Source organism: Martes martes, assembly GCF_963455335.1.
Source record: "Martes martes genome assembly, chromosome: 3".
NCBI lineage: Eukaryota > Metazoa > Chordata > Mammalia > Carnivora > Mustelidae > Martes > Martes martes.
The window spans coordinates 85755262-85779670 of record NC_137890.1 but is presented as its reverse complement, the minus strand read 5'-3'; the positions used below and the strand labels follow the sequence as shown (position 1 = coordinate 85779670).

At 36.4% G+C, this 24409-nt stretch overlaps 1 protein-coding gene across 1 annotated transcript in view; it reads left to right on the top strand.

The window, feature by feature from the left end:
- The window catches only part of UGGT1 (UDP-glucose glycoprotein glucosyltransferase 1), a 117148-nt gene that overhangs the window by 31892 nt on the left and 60847 nt on the right, over positions 1-24409 (top strand). Inside the window, exons 9-17 of the mRNA XM_080799532.1 lie at positions 1933-2033; positions 2781-2880; positions 4032-4092; positions 8866-8957; positions 10741-10891; positions 13012-13131; positions 14828-14913; positions 18868-19003; positions 21240-21371. Coding sequence (XP_080655658.1) covers positions 1933-2033; positions 2781-2880; positions 4032-4092; positions 8866-8957; positions 10741-10891; positions 13012-13131; positions 14828-14913; positions 18868-19003; positions 21240-21371 — 979 coding nt within the window. The remainder of the gene's footprint in view (positions 1-1932; positions 2034-2780; positions 2881-4031; positions 4093-8865; positions 8958-10740; positions 10892-13011; positions 13132-14827; positions 14914-18867; positions 19004-21239; positions 21372-24409) is intronic.

The window sequence follows — 24409 nt, the reverse complement described above, 5'->3', positions numbered from 1 at the left end:
CATAAAGTTACATGCCAGTTTTTGATTGACATAATAGGAACATCATTGTTTCACTCAATTTTCCCCAAGAAAATAAAAAATATTTTAAGTGAGAGAGATCTTAGCTATTTAAGCTAAGCATAGCCTGAAACAATGCAAAAAAGGTACATACAGTTGAAATATATTAGACTTTCCTTTATGTGAAAGAGGATAAAAGATGTTTTCTTAAAAAAAATTGATAGCCATTTTATGAAAGTATCATAGAAATTTATAGCTGAAAATTCTTCTTAGTTGTTATTTTAAATGTTGTAATTATTTCTATTATGCCTTGGTAATTATTTACAGTCCGGAATAGTTATTTCTGTTACACCTTGAAAATTGTTTAGAGCCCTGAATTCTGCTTTATCTGGTTATCTTAATTAGGACAGCTACAGTGAGGTTTTTTTGTTTTTTGCGTTTTTGTTCATTTGGGCTTTTTTTTTTTTTTTGGTTAAAGAATGGATCCTGAAGAAATATGTATAGGCCCAGTTTCATGTAGTTGAGCTTTAACATTTGGTCCAGTGAAATGACTTAATCAGACAATAGTTCAGCAGAGATGACTCAGTTCATGTTGAATTTCTGTGTACATGTTCACTTCATCCTATGCATATGCATGTTTCTTTATGTTTAACATCAGTTTGGGCCTCATTAGTATGCAGTCAGATTCCATTTTTATTGATTTTTATTGATTCCTGATATCCAGAATCTCTTCATATTCATGTTTTTTATGTTTGCTTTTTGGATAGCATTATGATCATACGTATTTAGAGCACCAAGTTGGTATGTAGAGTATTGAAGACATTTTCTTTTGTGGCCATTTAGAATAGTTACTTAGCTATCTAAAGTAATGGGACCATTTTCTGATATTTTCATCATGAAGAGTTTGTAGTAACTGATTAGAAATGGATTGGTTGGAAGGTGAAGAATCTGAGTAAATATTTTACTTTCTGTATGTGGCATTTAAGAAATATTGAGTTTCTGGCATTTAAAAGAACAGAATTACCCTACCAGCCATCTGTTGTCTGATCTAAATGATAATATCCATGTCGTCTGTTTTACTAACTTTAAATAGAATGTACTATATTTCAAGATAAAACTGAAGGAAACCCAATAATCTTGGTTAGCTTAAGTTGTATTATTCATGTGATTAAAGGATTTATGAGCATGTAGCTGAAAGAAATCCATCTTGGGACTGACAGTGATATATTTCCAGTTTTATTTTGAGAAGCTAGAAAGATCAGTAAAGTATGGAAAATAATAGAACATACTCATGTACTTAACACCCAGAATTGATGGTTGTAATCATACTTTCTTTTTGGTTCCAAAGAACTATTTATCAAGATTTTTTCCAAGATACACCTTCTTTTACTTTAAAAAAGAAAGAAAGAAAGAAAGAAACAAGGGAAAACACTACAGGTAGAGTTGGGGTCCCCTTTTTCCCCACTCTCAGTCCTAATCCCCATCCCCAACACAGAGAATCACTGTTGTAGTGATTCATTTTTTTAATCTGTAAATTTTGTGGTTTTAAAAATTGTAATTTTCTATATTAGCTTTCTTTTTTTCTTAAGATTTTATTTATTTGAGAGAGAGAGAGAGAACATGAGTAGGGTGAGGGGCAAAGGGAGTAGGCTTGCCACTGTGCAGGGAGCCCGATGTAGAGCTCAGATCCAGGGCTCAATCCCAGGATCCTGAGATCGTGACCTGAGCTGAATGCAGACACTTAACTGACTGAGCCACCCAGGTGCCCCTATATTAGCTTATTTTTAAGAAAAATGTGCTTTAAATTTCTCCTGTATTGTAGGAATTTTCTTATTGCTAAGGTGAAAATCATCAAGATACAATTGGAGCCAACAGCTAATTGTTCTTTGAGAAAGGAAAGGCACATTAATAAGACTGATTTTATGTTTCTTTCAGAGACCTGCACCCTGACCTGAAGGGGCAGTTGAAAGAACTCAGAAAACATCTTGTAGAAAGCACCAATGAAATGGCGCCTTTAAAAGTTTGGCAATTGCAAGGTAATAAACATGAAGAGGAATCACTGGCCTACTTTTTGACTACATTTTATGGTATTAAAAAATGTAGAATTTGAAACTAATGTTATTTATTCACCAGATTTTGAGGGTGCCACAGATTTTCAAGATAGAGTGATTAATTATGATTAATTAGAAAAAAGAGGAAGTCCTTTGGGAGACAGATAACACTGTTCAGAAGTAGATATAAAAATAAGTACCATATCTTTATCTGTGTAAACAGATTCGTAAGTTTGTAATAGTACATACATGTTTGTCTTAGTCTGTATGTTTCTTTATGTATACATTTCTTGAACAGTGTATCTGTCAAATGTTAAAGACATATTAACATGGCAGGATATATTTTTGCTTTTCTGGTTCAAAGATCTAGTTATCACATTATTTTTTTTATTTTAAACATAATTTACTGAAGTCTTTTGCTTTATTTTGTGGTATATTGTAAATTCAGAAAAAAGAAACGGATTCAAGATGGATTTCTCCTGTGCTAAATGTAAATGTTTTAGTATATGCTTTACTGTTCTATGCAAATATAGCAAGGAATGACAACAGTAAATATTCTGGGGACCTATGAAGTGAATAAAACCTGAATTACACCATAGGCACTCTCTGAAATGGTTGCATTCTCAAGCATTCTCAGTTACCAAGAATATTGTGAGAAAAGAATGTGATTTTTTTCTTAGTTCTCTTTGCATTAGATTAATGCACTTTAAATTGTATCTGACCTTGTTGCAGATCTCAGTTTCCAGACTGCTGCCCGAATCTTGGCTGCTCCTATTGAATTAGCTTTGGTAGTTATGAAGGATCTTAGTCAAAATTTTCCCACCAAAGCCAGGTAATAAAGAGCCAGGCTCTGACACATTCTTCTCTTTGACACATACCTAATTATCTTCATGTTTCCATGAAAAATGAGGCAAGTAAAATATGAAAATGCTTAGAAAATTAGTGTTTTACTACCAGTACCATACTGCTAATGATGTCTTTTTGGGAAGATGGCAATACCATATGTTGTGTGGTTGGAGAGACCCATTTAGCTTGTGTCCTTGGCTCTGCCACTTGCTAGTTGCATTATGTTTGCAAATCAGTGACCTCTCTTTACCTTACTTCCTCAGCAGTAAAATTGAAATAATGATACCTACCTGTCAGGATTGGATGAGTTAACAAAATCTCGTGTATGCAGTTATAACTAATTTAGGATCTGGCATGGACTATAATGTTTTTGTTCCTGAAGAATTTCATAGACATCATCTTATTCGAACGTGATGAGGAAAATGAGTTTTAGAGGCTGATTTGTTCATGATGACACAATAAGATTTTGAATGCAGCTTTTTTTGATACTGCTTTCCATTGTATAATTGTCCTCCATATCTTCTAAATAAATGATTTTAAAAATCCAAATTTTTAGAGACTAATGACTTAAATGGTTGCTAGTGTTTTTCTCGAGTAACTGAACAAAGGTGGTTTGGTTTCTGATGTGAGATATTTTATAAATAAGTTTGTTTATTTAATTAGTCTTGGAAAATATTTCTTAGACAGGACTTAAAAATCATATAATGCATTCTCATTTAGTTCATCATGCTATTGAAGATATACATTTAGGATTACACCTCCACCAAAAGTGCTCAAATAGGATGAGCAGTCTGTTATCTTAATTTAACATTGGCCTTTAGCCTGTGCACAGTAAAGATCATATATAGGAGTAGAGTTACATATATTTAACTTAAGATCCTGGGGATAACTGCACTTGCTTTAAAATGCTGTTACTACTGCTACTTTTCTGTGGTATCATATTTTGTAATAATGAAAATGTACATACACCTGTATGGAGAAATGCATTTAATTATTTGTGAAGGTGAAGGTTTTTTTTTCCTATTTACTTTTTTTAATGTATTGAGCAATGTGTTGTTTCATATGTAATTATAGGGAAATTAGAGACATTTATATCAAATGTTTAACTAAACACTAATAGTATTTTTATTTCTATAGAGCAATAACAAAAACAGCAGTGAATTCGGAACTTAGAACTGAAGTGGAAGAAAATCAGAAGGTATTACCCAGTGGAAAATCACTATTTTCCTTTCTGTTTTGTATTGCATCTTTAAAGATGAGGAAATCTGAGTTACATCAATGACATTTAATAGTTGTACTCTCCTTTTAGTAAAGGTGGTGGTGTTTTATTTCTGTAATCTTTTAAAATATTTTTAATTTTCAATCAAAGTTGAATATGAATACAATTCAAACATCAGGGATGCCTGGGTAGCTCAGTTGGTTAGGTGTCTGACTCTTGATTTCAGCTCAGGTCATGATTTAATGGTCCTGGGATCAAGCCCTGTGTCAGGCTCTGCACTCAATGTGGAGTCTACTTGTCCCTCCCTCTTCCTGTGCTCCTCTCCCCACTCACTCTTGCTTATTCATGGGCACTGTCTCTGTCTCTGTCTCTGTCTCTGTCTCTCTCTCCTTCTCTCTCAAATAAATAAATGAAATCTTTGAAAAATCAGGTGGTAGGGCGCCTGGGTGGCTCAGTGGGTTAAAGCCTCTGCCTTTAGCTCAGGTCATGATCACAGGGTCCTGGGATCGAGCCCCACATCGGGCTTTCTGCTTGGCAGGGAGTCTGCTTCCTCCTCTCTCTCTGTCTGCCTCTCCGCTACTTGTGATCTCTATCAAATAGATAAATAAAAATCTTAAAAAAAAAAAAATCAGATGGTGCCACCACTTTGTTTAGATAAACAGTATCCTCCTAACATGACTTACTTCCTATTTTGTCCCCCTTACCAGAAGTATCTGCTTTGAACACTTAGCTAATTGTTTTGATATTTATCCCCATATTTCTAGCACGTTTGAGTTGGTGCAGTGTTTTCCAGTTTCAAACCTTATATCTTAGCCTCCATTACAAGGATGAAGTTTAACTTTCTTTCACTGCCCCTCACCCCGATGTCTGCCATTACTCCATATTGGTACTCTCCAATTTGTGTATACTTATGCTGTGATTTTATCAATTTTTGTTCTGCTCCACTGTGATCTGGTGGTTCTTTATGTCTAGGACATTCCAGTTATCCTGGGACCTTGCTTTAATCTCTTTTGTTGGATCTCCTGTTCTTGGATACCAAAGCTTCTTTTTTTTTGTTTTGTTTTACTTTCTTATTTTGGTGCAGCACATCATTCTTCATGAGAAAAGTTGCATGCAAGGTAAATTTTAAACTCTGAGAAATCAATTTCCCATTCCTTTTTTTTTTTAAAGATTAATTAATTTATTTGAGAGAGAGAGAACACAAGCAGGGAGGTGGGCAGAGGGAGAGGGAGAAGCAGACTCCCCACTAAGTGTAGAGCCTGATGCAGGGTTTGATACGAGGACCCTGGGATTATGACCTGAGCCGAAGGCAGAAGCTTAACTGACTGAGCTGCCCAGGCACTCCTCCATTTCTGTTTTTTATTGCTAACTTGGTTGGGTATAGAATTCTAGATTGGAAGTCATTTAGAAGTTTTGTTACTGGACTAAAGTGGGTCTACTCTTTGGTGAGTTATAGACAGAGACCATACCAGGTGGAGTTGCCTCCAGAGGTGATCTTTATTTGTATAAACAGGGAGATCATGGGAAATAATTTAGAAAACTGTGACTGTTCCAATAGGGGTAAGTTATCTCCTTTTATTAGGGTTTAGGATGAATATTCCCCAAACCAGGGACTTTAACATTGTAATGCAGCTGAGGATGTGGAGCACTCTCTGATTCATCTGCACAGTTATCATCCATTACCCTCAAACGTTTCTTTTTCTGTTCCAGCAATTTTTTAGTTTCTAAAAGATGTTTTAGTTTCTAAAAGATAGTTTCCTGAGTTCAGTATGTCATTCCTGAGTTCAGCGGGTCAAGGGAGACAGTTTGAAGGCAATTGGTTCTTGGAATTTTGGTTTCTATTGTGGTTATTGAGAAATCTGAGCCCTTGGTATGAGATCTGTTTTTTCTTTCCAGAATCATTCAGGATCTTTTCTTTGTCCCTGTAATCTGATATTTCACAGTGCTGTGCCTTTTAAGAAAATCTCTATACTATTGGGTGGATGGTGGCCCCTCCAAATCTGGAAAATAATTTCCTTTAGTTTTGCGAAATTTGCTTGAATTATTTCTTTGCCTCATTCCCTCTGCTTTCTCTCTTTTGTTTCCCTGGACTTCTTCATTTTTAAGGTATTGCACCTCCTCCACTAGTTTGTTCTAATTAAAAAATACATATTATTTCCTATTTTCTAATTCTTTGATGTTTTATTTTTAAACTTTCTGGGAAAGATTTTCAACTCCTTTGTTGGTATTTTTCCTTTATCTTTTAAATCTTTAATTAACAAAGGTTATTGTTTCTAGATTCTTCTTTTTGTGGTGTTCTTAAATCTTTCTAAAGCTGTCAATGATGCATGTGTATGTTTTCTTCTCTCTTGCATCATCTGTTTCCTCTTAAGTTGACTTTCTTTTTGTCCTCTTAAGTTGACTTTTCTTTTTGGTCTCTTGTCCTTAATGTTAGAGGCTTTCCTTACATGCTTTGTGATCTACTGCTCTTATTGAAGAGAATGAGGCAGTAAAGAGCTGATGGGAAGCCTTAAGGATGAGGCTTTTTGACTATAGGCTCTCCTGGTATGGCCATTTCCTAATTCATCCCAGTGTCAGTATCCTGATACCTTTCCTCTTGCGTTGTTAAGTCTCCGGAAAAGGATCTTCAAATCTGCCTGGAGGGTGAAGTCTGGCTGCCTGCCTCGTAGAAGCCCAGTAGGAAGAACATTTGGGATATTTTTGCTCCATTCCCGGTTTTCAGTATGGGATCCCTGCCCTCAGTTGTGCTTTATTTTTCCACGTTCCCAGATTCTTTCTTTCACTCTTTCCAGGGGATGAGACTTCATTTTTCTGGAGTAGAGGGAGTCATGACAGTAGTCACGTTACTGTGTGAAATCAGCAAGGGAGTCTGAGGGCTCTTATCTTTAAAAAGCTGTCCATCAGATATCATTTTTTAGCCTAGTGATTGCCCCCTCACACGTGTGCTCTTTGTGCTGTCAATTCTTGAGCATTTTGAGTTTCACAGGATAACTTGTGGTTTCTGTTGGTTTTTCCTACTGTTGGTCTGGCATTCGGCTTTCTTGGGGTTACTAAGACAGTTGCTACTCATGCATTTCCTTTCTACTTTCTCAAAATTAATTTTCCTTTTACTTTTTTTGTTCTCTTTGTTGTTGTGGATTTATTACTACAGTCCCTTTTTAGAAAACTGACATTTCAGCAGAGTTTCAGGAGGGAAACTTATGTTCAGTCTACTGTCTTTACCCCAGATTTTTTAAACCTTTACATATGAGATATTAATTAATTAAATAGGTCTGAGGAATAAGTAAACCAAATTTCTCTCAAATATTTACTAAGTTGAAGAAACCTTATGAATAGTTTTTATTTACCTTGTTTTTTATTTCCACAATAACAATACCAATATTATCTGATTTTTATGGCTTCTTTCCCTCGCTAGAGAACAAAACATTAAATTATATAGACTGTAGTACTTCCTGGATTCTTTGTTTTTTTTTGTTTTTTATTAAATATTTTGTTAAAGTATAAAATACAAAAGTATACAACACAAGCAAAAATGTGCACAAACCCTCAATCTTTAGTGTGATGAATTTTCACAGAGTGAACTTTATTCTGTTACCAGCACCCAGATCTTTAAATAGGCATGAGTAGTTGAGTTTAGCAGCTCAGAATTAGTGTTTCTTATGGTCAGAGGATGGACATGGAGTTTTTTCTTTCCCACGTAAGAAATTCCAATTCTGAATTGATGCAACTCTCCATTTTTCCCTTATTTTACTTGCAATTTAATCCTTGCGGGGCAAAGAAGTAAAAGCTGTGTCTTCCTCATTGTTTTATGCTTTACCCATGCAATACTGGACCTTAAAGTTTACTTCTCTTAGTTTGCTGACTATTGGGAAATGAAGGGAGCTCAGTAGTCCCTGTCCTTCTTCTCCCAGCCCTGTGAGAACTAAGGGTTTAAGTTCTGTCGCTAGTATCTGAGTAGTTTCTTCCCTTTGCTGTGTGGATTAGCGCCCTGTGGTGTGAAATATGAGTAGCAGTCCCAGTTTCCTTGGTAGGAAAGAATAATTAAATGGAAAGATAGAAGTCAACAGAAGCTACAGCATGGCATCCAAGCAGTGTGTCTGATGGGTTGGGCAAGTCTGAAGGGCTGCAGGGACTGCACAGTCACCTGTGTGTCAGGGAGTCACTGTCTGAGGGAGCAGCAGTTGAAGGGCCCTTGGAAACCAGGTCTTGGACAGCTAGGTTGCACGTGGGAGCTGTCCTCAGGGACAATGTCTCAATTTCCTAGTGTGCATTAGTTTGAAGGTTTAAGGGAGGTGTGGGGTTTTGAAACCCTTTTAGATTAGATCCTTGGAGTTCATCGAGAAGGCACAGCTATTAGTGACTGCTGATCACCACCTTGGTTGGCATCACAAACAGGAAATAGTAAAAGAAGTCCTTTTTTATGAAAAGTGACTCTCGGCACTTGGCTTATTCAATCAATCTCCCTCCTTCTCCTTCCCCTGACATTATAGGAAACATTTGTATTAATCGTAGTTGGAAGGAGGAAGGGAGGAGAGTCATATTTCATATGAACTAGCAGTTTCATTACAATGCAGTAAATACTGAGAGCGGTCTATGGGAGTACATAAAAGGAAATCTTAACCCAGCCTTAGGGTTTCCTATAATAAATAAGAGGATGCAACATTTGTACATATAATAGAGTCAGAAACATGGAAATTTTGGTTAAACATTCTCCTTGTTCCATAACAAATTTTTTTTTTTTAAATATTTTAGTATTTCAAGGGAACTTTAGGATTACAGCCTGGAGATTCTGCGCTGTTCATCAATGGACTTCATATTGATTTAGATACACAGGATATATTCAGGTATGGATAATATTTTTTATTCTCGGAAAGGTTATATAATGTTAGCTCCTTATAGCGTGTTCAGATTGTCCTACTTGAGGTGGCATGTTTTAAAGCCTAATGGCTTACCAGGTGCAGTGAATAATGAATCCTAAGTCATGAGTGGATGACTGGGATGGAGATGATAATACTGTCATTTGTTATCATAATGTATATTCAAGGCCTTGGACATTGAAGGTCTAAGTGTCTTTTGAGGATGCCCTTTTAGAGCTATAGTTTTCCACTTATCCATAAAAAAAGAGAGTGTGAGCAGGTTCTTTTACTTCTGGAAACTGTGTGAAGTAAGTTTATCCAAAATGCTGCCTCTGTATCCCGTGTCTCAGAAAGCGTTCCATCTTACATATATTATTTGAATATCTAGGGGCACCTGGGTGGCACAGTTGGCTAGGTGGCTGACTATTGGTTTCTGCTCAGGTCGTGATCTCAGTTGTAGTTTCAGGGTTATGAGATTGAGCCCTACATGGAATCAGCTTGGGTTTCACTTTCCTTCTCCCTTTGTCCCTCCCTTGCTTACTCTCTCCTTTCTTTCTCAAATGGATATTAAATCTTAACCAAAAAAAAAAAAAAAAAAGTATCTACCCTTTTGTGTTGCTAAAATGTGGTTCAGGACTAACTTGTTCTAAATTGGCCTTATGAATTTTGAGGGTGGGTGGATAGGTGGAATTCAGATTTTGTCCTTGGAATTAAGATTGACACAGTTGACACTGTGGCTTTGTAATAGTAAAAACAAAAGCTACTGATGATGCTTCAGAAGAATCAGTTCCCACAATAAGATATTTTTCACATTAATTATCTTAATTGAGCTCTTACTGCTTTTCAGAGCTGGTAAAAAGTTCATAAGATTGATGTGGATGCTTTAAAAAGATTGCCCAGACTTGTAATTTTCCTTAAGTAAAAAATATACTCATATCTCTTTAATTTTTCAGAGTTTACAAATTGATTATTTAAACAGTTTTAAGTGATACACAGATAAAAATACTAAGAAAAGTAAAGTCTTCATCCTGGCTTCTTATTTCTTATTTTCTTATTTCTTCTTCCTCCCATCTTTTCTACCTTCTGTAGCAAACCTTTACATTGGGTATAAATTCTTTCAGACCTTTTATTGTGTTTGTATATATGTGCACCTTGAAGATTGACACTGATGTTGTAACCTGTGCTAAATCTATATAATGTAGTTGTTTTTTAAAATAAATTTTTACTTATGAGATAATTGTAGATTTATATAGAAATAATACAGAGACATTACCATAGTGTTTTTTAAAACATGCAGTGTAAAAAAACACTGAGGATTATTCATCCTCAAATTGTGTGTTAATATTTAGAGATGATTTTTTTTAAAAGATTTTATTTATTTATTCGACAGAGAGAGATCACAAATAGGCAGAGAGGCAGACAGAGAGAGGGGAGGAAGCAGGCTCCCTGCCGAGCAGAGAGCCCGATGCGGGGCTCGATCCCAGGACCCTGAGATCACGACCTGAGCCGAAGGCAGAGGCCTAACCCACCAAGCCACCCAGGTGCCCCTTTAGAGATAATTTTATACCTGATAGATACATTGATAAATATATATAAGAAGAAAGTCCTACCTACTTCATTCTATATATTTTGACAAGATGACACAAGGGCAAGACCTCCCTTTTTTGATTTCTCTGCTAGTTTGAACAGGGCATTGAGTTTGAACTGATAAATTTTTTTCGTGGTGAGTTTTTTTTTTTTTTTAACTTTTTCTACCATTTTTTACCCCCAGTCTGTTTGATGTCTTGAGGAATGAAGCTCGTGTAATGGAGGGTCTGCATAGACTGGGAATAGAAGGCCTTTCTCTGCATAATGTTTTGAAATTGAACATCCAGCCCTCTGAGGCCGACTATGCTGTAGACATCCGGAGTCCTGCTATTTCAGTAGGTATTCTGTTGGAGTGTCCAAGGGGCATTCTGGCCAGGCATTTTATTATGGTTTTCTCACTGGTGTTTTGTGAGAGGTAAATTATTTCTTCTGTCCCTTATATTGGCATCATAAAGTGATTTATAACAGCTGCTTATTTGGGACTCTATATATAATAGTGTCTTAAATCCTCCAAAAACTTGAATTATTATGTCTAATGTGCTAAGTTTGTATTTTTTCTGTTGCGTACAAGTTCTATGTGATTTTTGTGTATGTTTTTTGGCCAGTATCCTTCTTTAAAAGAATGTTGGTTATTTTGTATGTAAAGAATTTATATAGATTAATATCTGCTGTATTGATATCTCTGAGCCTCTGTCTCCTTGTGTGGTCAAAGCAAGATTGGTGCTACAGGTGTGCCTGGCACACCCTTGGCCCTCCTGTCCTTTTTTTCTTGGTTACTGTACTGCATTTATTGTAGGGAATTTTTTTCAAAAGAAAATTATATAGAAGGTGATCATTATTTGAGTTCTCCCTAGGTAATGTAGTTGTTATTTTGATATTCTGTCATTTCTTTTCTTGTTAAAAACATCTTTAATTACAAAAGTAAAATTATGAAGAGTAAAGAGATTAGTATAATTAATAACAGTATAACACATCACCATACTTAGTACATGTTAACATTTAATCATTTTGTGTCAGATCTTGTTTTCTTGGAAGAAAACTCATGTTTCTGTCCAAGTCCTCTTTCTTTTTTTTTTTTTTAAGGATTTTATTTATTTGGCAGAGAGAGGTCACAAGTAGGCGGAGAGGCAGGCAGAGAGAGAGGGGGAAGCAGGCTCCCTGCCGAGCAGAGAGCCCAATGCGGGGCTCGATCCCAGGACCCTGAGATCATGACCTGAGTTGAAGGCAGAGGCTTAACCCACTGAGCCACCCAGGCGCCCCACCCCCAAGTCCTCTTTCATTTCCACCCCTTTCCTCTCTGCAGATGATTCCTCTTTGGAAGTAGGGGTGCATTCCTCTTATCCCTTACTTTATTGATTTATTTCCTATTGTATGTATATTTCCTCCTGTCCCTTACTTTATTACTTTATTTCCTATTGTATGTTTTGAAAATTTGAAAAATGCCATAGCTGTGTCCTTCGTCAGTTTCCTTGTTACTCAACACTTTTGTCAGGACTCACATAGTTTGACCCATACAGATCTTTTTTATCATGTCCTGTTTTAATTTTGCTTATTTTAAAAAAAAAAAGATCTTTTGTACAATCACAGTTTAAAAGTCAGGACATACAAAAGGGTGTGTCATCATACCCATACGTCATCACCAGTTTTTCTCCCTAAAGTAACAGACACTATCAATTACTTGTGTATCTTTCCAGAAATACTCTGTTTATAGGTAAAAGGTAATATCCACATACTTTGCCACCTTGCCCTTTTTGTAGAAATGTTACATACTGTTTACTCACTGCTCCCTTTATGGAATTAAGTTGTATCCAATTTTTTGCTGTCATAAGCAGTACTGCAGTACTGTATCTTTTTGTACCTCTCTCTCTGTGCATACATGTGAGAATTCATTTGGGGTGGATACCTAGAACTAGAGTATTTTTCTAAAGTGATTGTTTTCTTCTCTAAAGTACCTGTTCCAGGCACCATCTTTGGGTGAGAGTTCTAATTGCTCTATACCCTTGCCTATTCTTGGGTATTGACAAACTTTAAACTTTTTTTCAGTTTAATGAGTGTGAAGTTTCACTGTGGTTTTAGTTTCTAATTCTCAGATTACTAGTGAAGATGTAGTACATCTTTCATTTGTTAATTGCCCTGTTGAATTTCCTCTATAAATTTCTTCATATCCATAGCTTATTTTCATTTCTCATATGTTGCAAACCTTTTTTAATTGATATGTTAGATTTCTATACATAGCCTTGCTACTAGTCCTTTATTGATTTTGTAGGTTGCAAATATCTTCTGTTCTGTGGCTTGTGTTTTAGTCACTCATTTTTCTACTTGATCTTTGTATTTTTGAAAATGGTCTTTCCCATGTGATTCTTCTTAAAATCATTTCAAGTCTTACTATTATTTCTGGTAATTTCACTAATAGTGACTAAAGTGTATGCGTTATGTTGTGCTATTCTTTTCCTAGTGGATCAACAACTTGGAGGTTGACAGCAGATATAATTCATGGCCTTCTAGTCTACAAGAGTTGCTTCGACCCACTTTTCCTGGTGTTATCCGGCAGATTAGGAAAAACTTGCATAACATGGTGAGTAAAACTACTTACTGTCTGGTGATGAGCTCTGTTTCTCCCTTGCCTTCTCCTCTACCTTTCAGCCATATCTAGACCATTCATTTCTCTCCTGTACTAGCTGCTTCTCCCACCACTATGACTACTAAATATGTTCTTTTACCTCCATATTCAAACTGAAGGGTTTTTAAATGTCTTGATCATGTGTAAGGCTGTGAGATGTCACAGTAGCAATGTCTCCATCAGCTTGTAAAGAAATGTTCCTTATCCTTAACCTGAAAGTTTAGACCGTGTTGTTTTAGTTTTTTAAGATTTGTTTATTTGTTTATTTCAGAGAGAGAGACCGTGCCAGTGAATGAGCATGCAGGCAAGAGTGGGGGGAGGGGCAGAGGGAGAAGGAGGGAGAGACAATCTTGAGCAGACTCTGCACTGAGCATGCAGCCTGATATGGGGCTTGATCTTATGACCCTGAAATCACAACCTGAGCTGAAACCAAGAGTCAGACATTTAACCGATTGCACAACCCAGGTACCCCTTATTTTAGTTTTAACATAGTTTTACTCAGAAGATGAATATGCTGCTACTCTTTTCCTTTAGAATCTTAATCTCTAAAATTTAAATAAATCTTTCTGTGAGCTCCTACTTGTTACTTCTTATTTCATTGCTTTAGTTGGCCCTCTTTTTCCCTCTCATTTCTTCCTTTTCCACCATTTGCTCTTAAAGGGATTGGGGGCCAGTCTCTTCCCCAGAACATACAAGGGAAACTGTCCTCTGAACTCACCACACTCTTGAAACCACTTTTTTCCTTTACAGCCAAATTTCATTTTTTTTAAAAAAGATTTTATTTATTTATTTGACAGAGAGAGAGCGCACAAGTAGGCAGAGCAGCAGGCAGAGGGAGAGGGAGAAGCAGGCTCCACGGAGCAGGGAGCCTGATGCAGGGCTTGATCCCATAACCCTGGGATCATGACCTGAGCTGAAGGTACAGACTTAACCAATTGAGACATCCAAGCACCCCTCATTCTTTTTTTCTTACTATATATCTGAACTTTATTAAATGGGATTATGTACGTATTTAAAGCACATCATGAGACCTTAATACATGATAGCTATTATTGTGATCTAAAAATTGAGTTCTAAATGAAGTCTTAATTTGGAGATGTTTAGAAATGAATACGCAGAAAAGATAATCTCTGTTTTCTAAGGTAGAAGAGTTCATAAAACTTGGATTTTTTTAGGTGTAGTTAAACTATTGGTGTTAGTAATCTGGAACACAGTTCCCATGTTATTAGCAGAACATCATGAGGAAATCACTTCACATTTTAGTACCGAGTTCTTTTGAACATTAAGGAGGGAAACTGCTGTTTGTATAACTCTTCTTTGGGGGGTTCAAGAGTTGCTAGAGGGGAGCCTCGGTGGCTCAGTTGTAAAGTGCCTGCCTTTGGCTCAGGTCATGATCCTGGGGTCCTAGGATCGAGCCCTGCATCGGGCTCCCTGCTTGGTGGGAAGCCTGCTTTTCCCTCTCCCACTCCCCCTGCTTGTGTTCCCTCTCTAGCTGTGTTTCTCTCTGTCAAATAAATACATAAAATCTTAAAAAAAAAAGTTGCTAGAAAAAGATTACATTCAAGTACTAAGAGTAATAGCATTTTTATCGGCCCTGTGATATTTGAATAAATTTCATTTTATGTGTTCCCTTCCCCCTTCCCCTTTGCAGGTTTTCATAGTTGATCCTGCTCATGAGACCACGGCAGAGTTGATTAACACAGCTGAGATGTTCCTCAGTAATCATATACCACTAAGGTAACACTGGTATTGATTGAATGATATATATCTAATTAGCTGAGGTTTTGTCATTCTTAAATGCAAGTCTGGTGCTACTGGCTAATTAATAGTTGGATCATTAATGGCAGTTATATCTTTTGTTTAAGTATGAAGCAGTATCTTTTGGGGTAGAAAATTTGATTCTCAATGAATAAAAGCTTACCACCATTGAATTATTAATAAATAGCCATGTAAAAATAGTTCGTGGTCTCAGCTTACTTCCCGGTAAAAGGGACTTTTCCTAGGTAAGTGTCCACATCACAAATCCCATTTCCTCTTTCACTGGAGATAAAGAGCTTTGCCAACAGCTTTTTTAGACTGTCAAGGAGTAAATGTACATGTAACTTTTTTTTTTTTTTAAGATTTTTATTTATTTGACAGAGAGATCACAAGTAGGCAGAGAGGCAGGCAGAGAGAGAGGGGGAAGCAGGCTCCCCGCTGAGCAGAGAGCCCGATGCAGGGCTCCATCCCAGGACCCTGAGATCATGACCTGAGCCAAAGGCAGAGGCTTAACCCACTGAGCCACCTAGGCACCCCTACATGCAGCTTTTTGTAGTCACAGGCACTCTTTGTCTCGTTTGCATTGCCAAATCTACCAACAGCGTACTTGAATGGCTGGGTTTTTCATTGTACTTTTTTTAAGAACAATGTTTTAATGCTTTACAAATACATGCTAAGATATTTTCACTTACTTTAAAAAAGGTTTTATTTATTTATCTGAGAGAGACAGTGAGAGAGATCACAAGCAAGGGGGAAGGGTAGAAGGAGAAGTAGACTCCCTGCTGAGCAGGTAGCCTGATGTGGAACTTGATCCTAGAACCCTGAGATCATGACCTGAGCTGAAGGCAGATGCTTAACCCACTGAGCTACCCAGGTGCCCATTTTCACTTATATTCTGAATAATGTTGACCAAAATTTGAATTCCTAGAAAACATGCAGATAGAAAAGAAGAAAAGTCTAGCTAACAAGTGTTGTGTGTTCTCTACCCAGCACTGAGCTAAATGCTGTGGTTAGTATTAAAGCTTTATTTCTACCTTCTTGGAGAAAATACTGTGCATACTTTCAGACATTTTAAGAAAACATTTGATCCGATGCTAGGCTATGTCCTAGTCATAGTGCTTTAGAATTTCAGGAAAGCAAAAGATTATGAACTAACATATTTGGGAGGGACAAAGGTTTCATGGAACAGTTAGGTATTAGTTAAGCTTTGAAGAAAATAGAGGATTTTTATTGATGGAAAAGTAGAGATTTTGTTTAGTGAAATTTTTCATGTAAAACATGAATATCCCCTAGTTTGATGGAGGACTAAACTACTGGATTGCAGCCAGGGCTATATTTTGATGAAAGGGGAAATAACACAGAAGAAGTTGGCCTATGGTTCAGGATGGGCAGTAAGGAAATAGTTTTTGAATTTTATTGAGGGACAAGAAGAGAAAATATGGTTTTCACATTGTGAAGGTAGGTGAGAAGACATTTAAATCATGAACTGTTGAGAGGCATGTTGGCATACCTAGTTGGTGGAGAGACCCAAGGCAGACTGGCTATTGTTTTAGTCTTTCTTTCGCTTGATATGGTACACTAGGGTGTTTACAGGGGCTGAAGAAAGGAGGGAACAAATCTGGGAGACTCCCTAGTGGTACTTGGTCAGAGACTGGGCCTGAGAGAAACAGAAGTCTGAAGGGGCTTAGCTAACAGAAAACCTCTGGTGCCTTTTCTAGAAACTGGAAATGTGGAAAGGGGAATTCCTTTGTGAGGAGATACTTAGCTCTTATTTTTTCTTCATAAGAATAACATTTAGGTCATTTCTGCCTGGAACCTACTCATATAATTTCTATTATGTTTGATTTTAAAAAACACAATTTTTATCCATAAACAAATCCTCTTGCTACCATATCTACATATAACATACTTTCCACATACCTCAGGAGAGCATGATGTTTGATATGTATCTTTTTGTATTTTCTTCTATTTTTAGGCTTTACCTTTTTATTTTTTTAATTAATAGACTTTGTATTTTTTAGAGCACTATTAATTCACCCCTATTGATGCATTATTATTAACTAAAGTTCATAGTTTACATTAGGGTTCATTGTTTGCATTGTATAGTCTGTGGGTTTTGACAAATATGTAATGACATATTTCCACCGTCACACAATCCTACAGGATCGTTTCACTGTCCTCCATGCCCCCCACCTCTTTGTCCTTCCCTTTCAACTGCTGGCAACCGCTGGTTTCCTTACTGTCTCCATTGTTTTGCCCTTTCCAGACTCGTTATATATTTATCTTTATTAGGCTGACTTTTTTTTTTTCCCATTTAGCAGTAGGCTTTTAAAGTTTTATGTCTTTTTATGGCTTGATAGGCCATTTCATCACCAAATAATATTCCATAATATAGATGTACTCTAGTATTTGTTGTTGTTGTTGTTTTTAAATCCAGTCACCTATTGGTAAATATCTTAGTTGCTTCCAAGTTTGGACAATTATAAATAAAGTTACTGTAAACATCTGTGTGTAGATTTTTGGATGGACATAAGTTTTCAGCTCATTTGGGTATATACCAAAGGGCACGATTGCTTTAGCTTATGGTGTAAGTGTTTTGTTTTGTAATAAATTGCCACACTGTCTTCCAAGTGGTCCTAGTATTTTGGATTCTTACCAGCAATGAGTATGAGTTCCTGTTGCTCCACGTTCTCTCCAGAATTTGGTGTTGTCAGTGTTTTGGATTTTAACCATTCTAATAGTTGTATAGTGGTTTTAATTTGAAATTCCCTAATTAAAAGATGTTGAACATCTTTAAAAAAAAATTTTTTTTTTTTGGCTTATTTGCCAACTCTGTGCCTTGGTTGCTGAGGTACCAGTTCAGATCTTTTGCCCATTTTAAACTTTTTGTTGTTGAGTTTTAAGAGTTCTTTGTATATTTTGAATATCTGTCTTTATCATGTATGTGTTTCTCAGTTTTTCACAGGTTTTCTGCCAGTCTGTGGCTTGTTGTCATTATTTTAATGGTGTCTTTCACGGAGCAAAAGTCCCAATTTCAGTGAAGTTTAGCTCATCCTTTTTTTTTTTTTTTTTTTTTTGGTTAGATCTAGTAAGTCACTGCCCAACCCAAGATCACCTAAATTTTCTGTTTTCTTTTCTAGGAATTTTGTAGTTCTGTGTTTTACATTCATGTTTATGATCCATTTTGAGTTAATTTTTTGTGAGAGGTATAAGGTCTCTGCCTAGATTTGTTTTTTTACACTGTGGATATCCAGTTTCGTCACCATTTGTTAAAAAGACTGTCTATTCTCAGTTGAATTGGTTTTGCTCCAATATGTAGGCTAGTGACTTCTGTATTGGCCAGTGCAAGTTTTTTGCCCCTCCTCCCCCCCTTTTTTTGCCCAATTTGTAGATGTGTATTGGTATCTTTTTGTGGTTCATTCTTTTAATTTAATTTAAATTTTTAAGTGTAATAAACATTAACCTTGGTTGTAGCTTTTTGCCAACAGATAATAGTAAACATTTTTAGGTTTTCCATTTACCTCTGATTTTTATCTTGCCTATGTTAATTTCAAAATCTACCCCCCCTTTTTATATATTTCCACATTCTGAAAATGTTTGCTTCCCCTAATTTTTGCTTAAAAACAACAAAATCTTCATCTAAAACTATAGCAAAACCCTTCATGTCAATAAAGGCCTTTCACCATGTGGAAATAGTATGCTTTAACAGTTTCAAACAGTTGAAAAGTCTAAGCCACTTTTGGGAACCTGTTTTTCTATTCTGTAAGTGATGAATGCCTTTGCCAACTGTGTTAGAGTAGGGTGTGAACTGTGCTTTTCAGTAGAGGAAGTTACAATATGTGAGTGGGATACAGGGATGCCATTCTTTTTAACCAGTTGCATTTTTGAGAAAAGTTTCTTTTTCTTCTTTTTGCCCTTCCCTCTCTCCCCTAGAATTGGTTTAATCTTTGTGGTTAATGACTCTGAAGATGTTGATGGGATGCAAGATGCTGGAGTGGCTATTCTGAGAGCATATAATTATGTTGCCCAAGAAGTGGATGATTATCATGCCTTCCAAACTCTGATACATGTATGTTTTCAATCAAAATGGCAAATAATTTTCTTAATTTAACTTACTCTAAGAAACAGTATGAGTTAAGAGTATTTTATATTTCTGTAAAGAGAAAAAGCTTGATGAATTATTCTCTTAACCTTTATGTTTTATATTTAAGGAGTTGCTTTTACTGATTTACTGATGTTATTAGTAAATTGCTGTGATTTCAGCTATGATTCCTAGTCCTACTAATGTACCTTAGCCTTTTCCCTTTTGATGACTTGAAATCACGAATTAATTTTTTTTTTTTTGTAAATGTAATGTTCTCTGCTTGTTTAAAAAAATTGTTTGCTTTTTTTCCTTTTAAGGTCTGTATGATATTTTCATTTAATTAATATTCAAATCATAAATTCTTACTCTCTGTTTTCCCCATATTTTTTACCTTGGGAACTGAAATCCCCTGAGTTTTGTATATACTTAAGATACTTTCTTGGGGCGCCTGGGTGGCTCAGTGCGTTAAGCCTCTGCCTTCGGCTCACATCATGGTCCCAGGCTCCTGGGATCGAGCCCCACATCGGGAATCTCTGCTCAGCAGGGAGCCTGCTTCCCCCTCGCTCTCTCTCTGTGTGCTGCCCTGCCTACTTGTGATCCCTCTCTCTGTCAAATAAATAAAATATTAAAAAAAAAAAGATACTTTCTCAAATTCAAACAAGGAACTCTCTTGTTTTCTTTTTTCTATTTTTGAATATAAAATATTTGTAAATAACAGCTCTTTTGCTTATTAAAATGGGGACATTTTAAAAGTTAAAATGTTCATTTATTTGGCTAACAGCTATTAAAGACTTAACATTTGCCAGACGTGGTACTAGCTGCAAAGGCTACAGAGAAGAGTAAGACTTCTCCCCAGTCCTCAAAGACCTTACAGTCTAGTGGGGGACATGTCCATGCGTGCAGATGGTTAATGCAATGTAGGAAGCACAGTCAACTGTGGCAGCACTAGGACCTCACTCCATTATTGTGGAGTGGGATGTTATCCCAGCTGAGTGTAGGAGGAAAAATAGGAGTCATTTGAACAATTGCTGCAAATCAGAAGTAGTGATTCCCTTTGTCTGTATGCTTGAGCAGAGCTGAGAGGGGAACGTAGTTATTGAGGCCGTCTGTCCAGGCAGTGAGTGTCCAGTTTGCAGAGGTTAAACTCCAGTTAAAAACATCATTCTGATGTTTTTATGTTTATCCATCATTCTGATGGATGTATGCAGACGGGTCTGATGGAGGGTAAAGACAGTGTCAGGGTTAGTGGTTGCTGAGCTGTTGCTGGGATCTCTGTGAGAGATGATGGTGAAAGATGGTTAGCAATAGGGCTATAGAGAAAGAAGTAAGTTCAGGAAAAGATGCTGAGGATGTATTTTAAAGTCTATTTTTTAAAGTTGTTCCCCCACCCCACAGCTGTGTATATGAATATACACATACTCATATATATGTATATGAGTTTTCATTTTTTCAAACTTCTTTTTCTGCTAGCAAAAACATTGTTCATTGTAAAAATCTTTAAAAATAATATTAAAGTGTATGGATTTAAAATTTCTCTCTTTCCCTTAACTAATTCTGCTTCTTAAAGGCAGCCACTAATAGAAGGTTGTCTTATAACCTTCTAGGTATTTAACTATATATAGACACAGTTGTGTTGTTACTTGTTTTATATCTGCTTTTTATTTATTTATTTTTATTATTTTTTTATTTATTTGACAGAGAGAGCGAGAGATGGAATACAAGCAGGGGGAATGGGAGAGGGAGAAGCAGGCTTCCTGTTGAGCAGGGAGCCAGATGTGGGGCTTGATCCCAGAACCCTGGGATCATGACCTGAGCTGAAGGCAGATGCTTGATGAGTGAGCACCGAGGTGCCCCTATATCTGCTTTTTAAAAAACAATGATTTTGCTGTACATATTTTAGAACTTTCTGCCCCCTAAATATCATGGCCATGATTTCAAGGATTATGTAAAGGTATTCAGATTTTTTAAAAAATTGACATATTTTTGCATTTGGGACTTAATGTGAGTATGAACTGATTGGTCATTTTAAGAATATGTAGTTTCTCATATAAGAAGGTGTCTTATGGAATTATATGAAAAAGGGAGAATTGCTAACATGTTCCATTTCACGTTTCAAGAAAAATAGCCATATTTTCCCTCTACATTCAGAAATCTTTTGTAATAAACATTCTGAAATCTGGATTTAAAAGTGTGTTTGGTTGTCTGATTTTTCTTTCTTCAGATATATAACAAAGTAAGGACTGGAGAAAAAGTAAAAGTTGAGCATGTGGTCAGTGTCCTAGAGAAGAAGTATCCATATGTTGAAGTGAATAGCATTTTGGGGATTGACTCTGCTTATGATCAGAATCGGAAGGTAAGAAATTCTTTGGCACTTCTCATTGGACCGCAACGCTATGCTTTCCTTACCTCCCTTTTTTGGGGAGTTGATTAGTAAGGGTAGTGGTGGTTAAAGTATTTAGGTACATAGCATTTAACAATTTAAAAACCAGGTTACTTTTCTGTGTTTGTGAATGCAGTTTATATTTCAATTTTGTGATGATATTACTGATTTTTAGTTGGCATATTAACTATTAAATTAAAAAACAAATTTCTTCTACACAGTGCAGTGGTTGTACTTGTGTGATGGATGTTCCACATAAAAACCATTAGAAGTGTGTGATGTATGCTTGCCAGGATATGACTTACCATACTGATGTTGTTTAGGCTAAAGAAAAAAGTACAGTAAGAAATGTAATAAGCAGAATGGCAAAGTGTGGTTTAGTAAGGATGTAGGGAAATATTTACAATTTTTATTTAAAGATAATACTATTAAATGCAGTAAAAGGACCTTTATCTGTTGTAAGCAGGAGCAAGGTAGTCATTTGAATATAAATGGTCAGGCAAGGAATCTAAATACATTTCTGAGACATTTTAATTTAAAACAAAGTATATTTATGATTTTTTTTTTACTTTTAAATGAAGGAAATGTTTCTTCATTGTTCAGTCTTGTTAGGTTGTATGTTTTTAGAAATGTATCCATTTCTTCTCGGTTACCCATTTTTTGGTGTATAAATTGTTCATAGAGGTCTCATGATCCTTTGCATTTCTGTGGTGTCAGTTGTAATGTCTCCTGTTTTTAAAATTTTTTAATTTTTAATTTTTTATTATGTTATGTTAGTCACCATACAGTACATCAGTTTTTGATGTAGTGTTCCAAGATTTAGTGTTTATGTATAACACCCAGTGGTCCATGCAATACGTGCCCTGCTTAATACCCATCACCGGGCTAACCCATCCCCCCATGCCCCTCCACTCTAAAGCTCTCAGTTTGTTTCTCAGAGTCCATAGTCTCTCATAGTTCGTCTCCCCCTTTGATTTCCCCTGCTTCATCTTCTCCCTCCTTCTCCTAATGTCCTCCATGCTATTCCTTATGTTCCACAAGTAAATGAAACCATGCGATAATTGAGTTTCTCTGCTTGACTTTTTTCAGTCAGCGTAATCTCCTCCAGTCCCATCCAGGCTGATGCAAAAGTTGGGTACTCATCCTTTCTGATGGCTGAGTAATATTCCATTGTATATATGGACCACATCTTCTTTATCCATTCGTCTGTTGAAGGACATCTCAGCTCTTTCCACCATTTGACTATTGTGGACATTGCTGCTGTGAACATTGGGGTGCATATGGCCCTTTTCACTCCATCTGTATCTTTGCAGTAAATATCCAGTAGTGCAATCACTGGGTCATAGGGTAGCTCTATTTTTAATTTTTTGAGGAACATCCACACTGTTTTCCAAAGTGGCTGCACCAACTTGCATTCCCACCAACAGTGTAAGAGGGTTCCCCTTTCTCCACATCCTCTCCAACACTTGTTATTTCTTGTCTTGTTAATTTTGGCTATTCTTACTAGTGTAAGGTGGTATTTTTTTATTTGAATTTCCATGATGGCTAATGATGAACACTTTTTAATTGTCTGTTAGCCATTTGTTTGTCTTCTTTGGAGAAGTGTCTGCTCATGTCTTATGCCCATTTTTTGACTCGATTATTTGTTTTTTGGGTGTTGAGTTTGAGAAGTTCTTTATAGATCTTGTATATTAGCAGATCTTGTATATTAGCCCTTTGTCTCTAATGTCATTTGCAAATATCTTCTCCCATTTCATGGGTTGCCTCTTCATTTTGCTGACTGTTTTCTTTGCTGTGCAGAAGCTTTTGATCTTGATGAAGTCCCAAAAGTTCATTTTCACTTTTGTTTCCTTTGCCTTTGGAGATTTGTTTTTAAAGAAGTTGCTGTGGCAGATGTCGAAGAGGTTACTGCCTATGTTCTCTAGGATTTTGATGGATTTCTGTCTCACATTGAGGTCTTTCATCCATTTTAAGTTTATCTTTGTGTATGATGTAAGAGAATGGTTGAGTTTCATTCTTCTGTATATAGCTGTCCAATTTTCCCAGCACCATTTATTGAAGAGACTGTCTTTTTTCCACTGGATTTTTTTTCCTACTTTGTCGAAGATTATTTGACCATAGAGTTGAAGGTCCATATCTGGGCTCTGTTCCACTGGTCTGTGTGTCTGTTTTTATGCCAGTACTGTGCTGTCTTGGTGATCACAGCTTTGTAATAAAGCTTGAAATCCAACAACGTGATGCCCCCAGCTTTGTTTTTCTTTTTCAACATTTCCTTGGCAAATTGGGGTTTCATACAAATTTTAGGATTGTTTGGTCCAGCACTTTGAAAAATGCTGATGGTATTTTGATTGGGATGGTGTTGAAAGTATAGATTGCTCTGGGCAGCATAGACATTTTAACGATGTTTTTTCTTCTGATCCATGAACATGGAATGTTTTTCCATCTTTTTGTGTCTTCTTCAATTTCTTTCATGAGTGTTTTGTAGTTCCTTGAGTATAGATCCTTTACCTCTTTGGTTAGGTTTAGTCCAAAGGATCTTACAGTTTTTGATGCTATAGTAAATGGAATCAATTCTCTAATATCCCTTTCTACAGTTTCATTGCTAGTGTATAAGAAGGCAGCTGATTTCTGTGCTTTAATTTTGTATCCTGCCATATTACTGAATTGCTGTATGAGTTTTAGTAATTTGGGAGTGGAGTCTTTTGGGTTTTCCACATAAAGTATCATGTCCTCTGCAAAAAGAGAAAGTTTGACTTCTTCTTTGCCAATTTGAATACGTTTTATTTCCTTTTGTTGTCTGATTGCTGTTGCTAGGACTTCTAGTACTATGTTGAACAATAGTGAGGAGAGTTGGCATCCTTATCGTGTTCCTGATCTTAAGGGAAAGGGTTTCAGCTTTTCCCCATTGAGAATGATATTCACTGTGGGCTTTTCATAGATGGCTTTTGATAAGGTGAAATTGAGGAATGTTCCCTCTATCACTACACTCTGAAGAGTATTAATCAGGAAAG